Genomic DNA, 9,214 nt, shown 5'->3' with positions numbered 1-9,214 from the left:
ATTTCAGGGTTATTTCCCTTCGTCGGCGTTCGATAGCTGCTGACCTTGGTGAGAGAGACAAAAACCTGGCAATCTTATATCTACTTTTCCAGTGAAATTCTTCACTGATATCGAAAAGGTGAAAACAAGCAATGTTAATTCTCTAAATGAAGTATTAACAGTAACTGCACGATAAAGTGTAGTATCGCCCGTGCCATATATATATATATGTATGTATACTCTTACTCTTTACTCTTTTACTTGTTTCAGTCATTTGACTGTGACCATGCTGGAGCACCGCCATTAGTCGAGCTAATCGACCCCAGGACTTACTCTTTGTAAGCCTAGTACTTATTCTATCAGCCTATTTTGCCGAACCGCTAAGTTACGGAGACATAAACACACTAGCATCGATTGTCTAGCGATGTTGGAGGGAGGGACAAACACAGACACACAAACATACACACACACACACATATACATATATACCACGGGCTTTTTTTCGGTTTCCGTCTACCAAATCCACTCACAAGGCTTTGGTCGGCCCGAAGCTATAGTAGAAGACATTTGCCCAAGGTGCCACGCAGTGGGACTGAACCCGGAACCATGCGGTTCGTAAGCAAGCTACTTACCACAGTCACTCCTACGCCTATATATATATATCCGTCAGTGTAAAATAAATTTTCAGCTTCTCGATAATTTCGGTAATTTCTTTTTTTTTCAATTCACCAATATACAGTCGCAGTCCTTCTCTCTTCCCCAAGTTAAACTAAATCTTAATAATCAATACCTTTAAGGCAGTGTACTGGCAGAATCGTTGGCACGCCGGACGAAATGCTTAGCAGCATTTCATCCGTACTTACGTTTTAAGTTCAAATTCCGCCAGAGTCGAATTTACCTTTTATCCTTTCGGGGTCGATAAAAAAAAGTACCACTTGAGTATAAGGGTCGATGTCATTGACTTAACCCCTGCTCCAACATTGCTGGCCTTGTGCCAAAATTTGAAACCAATAATTAAGGCGGCGTGTGGGTAGAATCGTTAGCACATCGGGTGAAATGTTGGGCGATATTTTGTCTGTCTTCAAGTTCTGAGTTTAAATTCCGCCGAGGTCGACTTTGCCTTTCATCCTTTCGGGGTCGATAAATTAAGTATCAGTTGCGTACTTGGGTCGATCTAATCGACTGGCCCCCTTCCCAAAAATGTCCGGCCTTGTGCCTAGAGTAGAAAAGAATATCTTCTTCTATTGTTTTAGTTCTCATAAGCTTCATCAGTGATTTCTTAACCACCAAAACCGCAATTCTGTGGCTCATATACACACATGCACACATGCAGACTCACTTGTATATATATATTGGTTGAATCTTTATATTCTCCATTGGTGACCCCGAAAAGATTTATCTAATATTTCAACGTTTCAAGTTTTGTTTCATCACTTGTCCATATTACCTCGCTGAGCTTCTTTTACTGTTACACCAGCACAGCCAACGTCACTGCCATTTCTTCAACAAACAACAATAATCATGGAAAACAACATTAGTAACACTGGTATTCTGTCCAACAATAGCAGCAACAGCGGCAGTATCTCGTCAGTATCAATGCATAAAGACAGAAAAATTATACGACCCAAAACAGCGAGGAAGGCGAACGTTCTTCCTACAGTTTCGGTATTACAATAACACATAAATCATCTTATGTTTTAACAAATTATATCTATAGGTACTTTTTGCAATTTAAACATTTGATTTTCAGTATTTGAGATGCCCACATCCATTTGTTACCAGCAATCAAGACAGGAATCACTGTAGAGAATCTTTCCTGGAATAGTTTTAAATACATTTCTTGGTATGGCAATACTGTGAACTCGCGTCCGCAAATTTTATTTATTTGATGATCGAATTAAGTGAATTCTCAGCCAATGAAGTGATTAGTATGCTGTTATATCGACAGGCGTGCCTAATCACTAATAGCCAACAAAGCATTTACAACCTTCGCAGCTTCTCAGCCATTGCAGGTTGTCGGCCAACACGGCTCTAATTACATGTGTTGCTGCACAGAGAATATTGCTGATTGTACATGATGATGATGATTCAAATAACCACATTTTATGCACATGATGTCGTCAACACGACAGAATTCCTAGACACGATACTTCTTGAAGTATATATCTTCTGCACGCACTGTCGTAAACAGAACAGATTATGTTACATCGAGATCATAAATTCACCACTTCCCAAATTGTTTTCATTTCAGAAGCACATCTTAGTTGGATCGTCACATCATACGCAGCATCCTCGTATATACACATGTACATGTGTAGACTCACTTGCATCAGTACTAGTTCACTGTATACACACAGATCACAGAGATTTGAAGTCAGAACGCAAATCAAATACGATATTTCGATACTTGCCATGAGTGGATATTGGAAACAGATAAACTTTCTGACTAAAGAAACCTCAAGAATCGAAAGAGAAAATTCATCTGGTTTAGACAGATATACAACAGATCTATATCCGCGCGGTTATCAGACGCTAATACACTATCGAAGCAATGTATACATTCGTTACCTCCATCGATCCTTTTTAAGAGTAGAATCTTCTCAGCCTATTTCTTTGTTGTTGTTGTAGCTGTTGTTGTTTTGTTGCTTCTACTGTTGCTGTTGTTGTTGTTGTTGTTGTTTAGTCCTTTATCAGCCATGATGAGCAGATCTATAATCAAAGCCACTGCAATCGCGACTTTTATATCCAACAACTCCGAACACGTTCGCGTTCATTTTGAGTAATAACTATTTAAAAATGACTAGAGTTCTGGAGTTATTTCCCTTAGACCATGCACTCAAGGGAGTTAACTCTGTTAAGAGGTAAGCATGAAACCATCAAAATAGCGAATTATCCTGAGTCTGGTGCAGACACAGGATAATTCGCTTTCGTGCACCATTTCATGCTACATAGTTCCACAGTTTGGTGTAGGGTACAACTTTCTCAATCCGCAAATCCTCCAAATGCAACAGAAACATGAGTAATAGCTCAAATGTTTGTACTATTCGCTGTCGAAGCTTCACCTGACAGCAAACGGTTTCCTTGCAATGGTTGAATCAAACTAATTATTAACCCATATCCCTTGATTTCATCCTTTCACCTCCTCTAATCAGTTTTACTTGATCCAACGCAAGTTTGAATACTATTTCTATGAATTCCTACATTCTCTCCAAACAGAACAGATGGATGGCCCCCGTGCTAGCAACTGCCCCATAAACTTCCGTTGCTATGCTTAAATGGCTAGAACTACTTTATCCAGTTGTCCAATAATAATTAGAAGAAAAATTAGAAGAAATTAAAATAGAATTTTTAAAAAAATTAAACAAAACCAGCAATGAATATAAATAAAAAAGAATTTAATGTATGCAATTCAAGTCTTTAAAGTTTCTTCCAAAAATGGTTGGAAACAACTTGGCCTTGATTGTTGAGACACCAAATTGAAAGACAATCTTTTGAAATCACAGAATCTGAGAAGTGCGAATCACAGTCGATGACAAAAAGACAATTCCCAATATGTCTTCATCGAGGTGGAAGAACCATAAAGCTAAGGGTTAGTCAACACTTAGTTTGCTCATTTCTTTCGCGACATCGGTGTCGACCGAGTGAGACAGTGCTGAAATCTTTCTGGCTGAAACTGTGACTGATTTTATTTTGCCATTGGTGTTGTCATCAGAGGAATCGCTGTCTTCCGAATTGCTTTGTGCAGCAGATACTGAAGTCGATCCTTCTGCTGCTGCTGTTGATGATGATGATGAAACATCCACAATTGGTGCATTGAGATATTCGTTTATCTTCAAACAGCATCCGTCCGCCATCAGCCGTAATGCAATCCTGGCAATGTTGTATGCATCATCAAGTCCGCAGTGCAGCTGGCCTTCGAAAGACATCCCCAACATTTCCAGCATGCCTTTCAGACCACCTACTTTCTTGCAACTGTAGAAACTCTCATAGCGCCGCCGTATGTTGATCCAGCGACGGGCCCATCGTGGAAACTGCACCCCACTGTACTGGCACTGGTAATAAAGAAAACGTCCCATGTCCCAGGGTCTGAAAAATATAATGGAAAAATACATTAATACGAGCTGGAATCACCATCACAAGTTTGCATGTACATACGCATACAGATAGAATGGAAATGAAAGCAAGTGCACACACACACACACACACACACGATATCTTTCTTTTTTTTCTTATGCAAAAACACTGCCATGTTTGATACTCACTCATGATAATGTATCTTATCTGATGGCATGTATATATATATATATATATTGTAACAGGTCAACCCAAAGCCTTGTGAGTGAAATTTGGTTGAAGGAAACTGTGTGGAAGCCTGCTAAAAGAATTATTCTTGTTCTTAGTGGTTAATTTAATCCATCTTTTAGTCGAATGCTAACACCTGGTGTGTGCATGTCCCCAGCCCCAACCCCCACCCTCTCTGCTAAAACCATTTGAGTCAAGTTTCCTAGCTAAGGATAACTTCTTCCCTTTGTCTCACCAGTTCCTTGAAAAGGGATCAAAGGTACTTCCCTTCTTATGATTAAACAATTGCTGCTGTACAATGACAATGAGGTCCATAAACCAACCCCTTATCCACACAAACATATGGATTATTGTTTTTTGTTTTTAACCCTTTGGCATTCAGATTACTCAGTCAAATGTGATGCTTATTTATTCAGATCGTTTTGAACTAATCATGCATTATTTCGTAGCTTTGAGATTTCAATGAAGTGATAGTTTATTTTTAGAATGACATTGTAGAGTAAGTGAGAGAAGCTAGATCTGGCAAGGCCAGTTTGAACATAAAACAGGTAGAATATTTCGGGTGGATATGACAGGTTTAAATGTGAAACGATTAAATTATCAAACAGGCATTTCCTTACCCATCAGTCACAATAGCAAATTTATTTCTTCGATGTGAACTGTTTAAGACAGAGGTCAGCAAACCTTTTGATAAAAGCCATTGTAGAGCTTGCGACATAACCGCAGGAAATGTTTGTGCATTGTTGACAGTTTCCTGAAACAATAATGGCCACACATAAAATTCATTTGAAATTACAGTTATGTTTCATAGAAAATAAAGTGAATACACTTAAAAATACCGTTCTACAGGGTGTCCACAAAGACTGGGTACATGGAATAAATAAAATCATAAGATAAACAATTAGATATAAGAAATAATAATTTCTTAAAGTATGTCTTAATCCCCATGTACCCAGACTTTGTGGACACCCTGTATTTCATAAAACCCATTGCTCATTGATTTTTTTTTTAGCATGTATTTCACATGCAATTTTGTCACATGTTACACAAGATTTATTTGTATCGTTTGTACATATATGAGACAAACTATCATAGGAAATGCCTACAGTAATAATAATAATAATAATAATAATAATAATCATCATCATCACCATCACCATCATCATCATCATTGTTTAACGTCTGCTTTCCGTGTTAGCATGAGTTGGACGATTTGACTGAGGACTGGTGAAACCGGATGGCAACACCAGGCTCCAATCTGATTTGGCAGAGTTTAATAGTTTCAAATTTCAAATTCAAGGCCAGCAGTTTTGGAGGAGGAGGTAAGTTGATTCCATCAACCCCAGTGTGCAACTGGTATTTATTTTATCAAACCCCAAAAGAATGAGAAGCCAAGTCAACCTCAGTGGCATTTGAACTCAGAATGTGAAGTTGGAAGAAATGCCACAAGGCATCTGCTTTAATAATAATAATAATAATAATAATAATAATAATAATAATAATAATAGTAATAATAATATTCTCACCTGGGTAATACCTGTTAATTCTATACAAAACTTTGTAAGCTGTGGATTCATTGTGGGTTTACAGTAAGCATGGAATTTATCAACCTGAAACAAGAAAGCAAAGACAATAAGTATCAGATATGTAATTTGAGATGAATGTCATGAAAAATTTTTAAAAACTACACACACAGATACTCGACTATAAAACGCCCTCACCTATAAGATGCAACCCCTACTTACAAGGTTCGAACTGGGAATTTTATCACTGACCTGACTATAAATCGCAGTGAAGATTATTTTATAGGATGCGCTTATAAATCACACCCCCAACTTTAGGTGAACATTTCAGGGAAAAAAATGTGCGACTTATAGCCGAGTATATATGGTTTGTGTATATATATATATATATATATATATAGATGGATGGAGAGAGAGAGAGTCTAGACTATTACTTACTATCTTCTTCTGCTGCACATCAATAAGGATGATGGGAAACTCAATGATTTCATGTTGGAAGTTGACATTGTAGGGTGTACAGGTAGCCTCAAAGTCAATGACTAGTAGAAACTCAAAACCAGTTTCTTTCACCAAACTGCTGTTGACTGCCCGTAACCGGTGCTTCTTGTAGTACATCTTCAAACGTTTCTGTAACACACCCTTATTGCCTCTGGAACAAGAAAAGAAAACACATGAAACCCCTCTGATTTGTTAGCCACACTACAGGAATAGTAATGGAATGTGGTGTTATGATGGTAGGATATTCAAGCCCACCCTACATGATTGTCACTTGCTGTAAGATATAAATATTAGGTCTTTTTTCTATATTAGAGCAATACTGCATTCTGTATGAGTCAAAACCATTTTTTAAAAAATGATATTTATCATCATCATCATTATTTAACATTTGTTGTCCATGCTGGCATAGGTTGGGCAGTTTGACCAAAACTGGCAAGCTGGGGAGCTGCACCAGGCTCCAGTCTGATTTGGTATGGCTTCTACGGCTGGATACTCTTCCTAACACCAACCACTTTACAGAGTGTCCTGGGTGCTTTTACGTGGCACTGCACCGGGTGCTCTTAAGTGGCACCTCATGGATGCTTTTATAAGACACCACACAGGCACTTTTACATAACACTGCCACAAGTACTTTCCATGTGGCCCCAGCACAGGGCTCTTGAAGGTCAATCTTCTATTTATAAATATTGAAACTAAACTATTTAACCACATCTTTAGAGTGTATATTTACAGTATTTATATCTACACTGTGGAGGTGCGTGGCTTAGCAATTAGGGCGTGGGACTTATGATCGCAAGATTGTGGTTTCAATTCCAGAACTGGGTGACATGTTGTGTTCTTGAGCAAAACACTCCATTTCACATTGCCCCAGTCCACTCAGCTGGCATAAATGAGTATTCCTGTGATGGACCTGTGTCTTGTCCAGGAGAATATATACATCACAGAATCCAGGAAACTGGCCTTCTGAGTCTAAGACTCAAAGGGCTAGTTACCCAGAAGGAACTTTATCTTATATATCAACACTATGTTTTGATTGTCTTATTCCTAGATATGTAAACATGGGTTCAATCTAGGAGCTTCTATTTAAGCACAAGGCCAGTAATTTCAGATTAGGTAGTAAGTCAATTATATCAACCCTGTTGTTCAACTGTGTTGCAGTGAAATCCTGACACCCCGGTGGGATAGCAAGTGAACTGTCCTAAACCTTATAAAGGCACGTGCATACTGACTATGCGACATACAGTGTGGAGTGTGCAGTTGCATTTGTGAAGGCAGTCGTAGAAGTCGTTGAGAAGAGATATAAGTGTGTTATGTGTCTGTTTCTGATTTAGTTTGTGTGGTGTTATAACATGGTTACAGTGTAGTTTATATCCAGAACCCAAGGACATAATAAGCTGGTACCTGTTTTACCAGGTGTGCTAACGATTCTGCCAGCTCACCAACTTAGAAGGGCAAAAATCAACAGCAAATACCCATTCCTTTGTATCCTGTAACTTTCAACTTACCTAGAGTCCAATTGTAAGTCATGCACCTTCTTTAGAAGCTCAGACTTAGTCATTTTGTTTATAGCCCCATTGATCCGAGACAGCCTTTTGTACACATGATCAGGAAATGTCAAATCAGCTTGTTTTGATCTGCTTTTCTGAAATATCGGGGAAAAAAAAAATAATAAAAATAGTAATAATAATAATAATAATAAAAGCACTCAGAGAGCGCAGACCTCCACCAAGGCAACACCAACGTCCTCTCAACAATTAGCCAGAGATGATTTTTAAAATGAGAATATCTGGAAAAAACTCGACTGCTCTCACAAAGGAGAATACTAAAAATGAACCCAACTGCTTTCAAAAATTAAGTAAAAAAAACAGAAAAGTAATCCAGAATTCTTGTCCGGTACCGGATCAATCCCAAAATCTAATCAGTTCATGCCAGTCACAGGGACAAACATCCCTAAAAGTTTCACCAGATTCCATACAGTGGTTCTTGAGATATCTTGTCCGCAGACAAACAAGCAAACACAGCTGGAAACAATACCTCTGCCTTCGCTAAGGTGGAAGTAACAATAATAATAATAATAATAATAATAATAATAATAATAATAGTAATCCTTTCTACTATAGGCACAAGGTCTGAAATTTGGGGAAAGGGGCCAGTCGAATGCATCGACCTCAGTGTGTAACTGGTACTTAGTTTTTGGGCCCCGAAAGGATGAAAGGCAAAGTCGATCTCAGCTGAATTTGAACTCAGAATGTAAGGACAGACGAAATGCCATGAAGCATTTTACCTGTCGTGCTAATGATTCTGCCAATTCATCACCTTCTTCTTCTTCTTCTTAATAATAATAATAATAATAATAATAATAATAATAATAATAATAATAATAATAATAATAATAATAATAATAGTTTATTGACTCCGAAAGGATTAAAGGCAAAGTCAACCTCGGTGGAATTTGAACTTAAAATGCAAAGAATCGGAAAAAATGGTGCCAACTATTTTGCACCACTTGCTAACAATTCTGCCGGTTTGCCACCTTAATAATAATAACAAGAGTGCTTAGAGAGCGCAAACTTCCGTCAGGGCAACACCAATGTCCTCTCAATGATTAGCCAGAGATGATTTTTAAAATGAGATCTGAATTAAACCCAACTGCTCTCACAAACAAGAACACTAAAAATGAACCCGACTGCTCTCAAAAATTAAGTTAAAAAAAAACAGGAAAAAGAATCCAGAATCCTCGTCCGGTACCTAATCGATCCCTTAATTTAAAAATAGTGAAATACGAAGAAGATTTAACTGGTATTTCTAAAAAAGGCGACTGACTGACCGTGTATTAGTTTTGCCCATAATAGTTTCTTTTCTTTCTTATTTATACTTTCAATTTTAAAAATTTATGTACAAACGACATAACG

The 9,214-nt window shown here is 37.9% G+C and overlaps 1 protein-coding gene across 1 annotated transcript; it reads right to left on the bottom strand.

The window, feature by feature from the left end:
• Nucleotides 1-3,353: 3,353 nt before the first annotated feature.
• On the bottom strand, nucleotides 3,354-7,982 carry LOC106878572 (3'-5' exoribonuclease 1). The gene is made up of 5 exons (XM_014927817.2): nucleotides 7,808-7,982; nucleotides 6,243-6,453; nucleotides 5,808-5,891; nucleotides 4,902-5,035; nucleotides 3,354-4,065 (listed from the first exon to the last, which is right to left on the bottom strand). The coding sequence occupies exons 1-5, from the start codon at nucleotides 7,858-7,860 to the stop codon at nucleotides 3,570-3,572; spliced, it is 978 nt and encodes a 325-aa protein (XP_014783303.1). The 5' UTR covers nucleotides 7,861-7,982; the 3' UTR covers nucleotides 3,354-3,569.
• Nucleotides 7,983-9,214: the final 1,232 nt, after the last annotated feature.

The sequence above is a fragment of the Octopus bimaculoides genome, chromosome 14 (assembly GCF_001194135.2).
Source record: "Octopus bimaculoides isolate UCB-OBI-ISO-001 chromosome 14, ASM119413v2, whole genome shotgun sequence".
NCBI lineage: Eukaryota > Metazoa > Mollusca > Cephalopoda > Octopoda > Octopodidae > Octopus > Octopus bimaculoides.
This window is presented reverse-complemented; position numbering and strand designations above follow the sequence as displayed.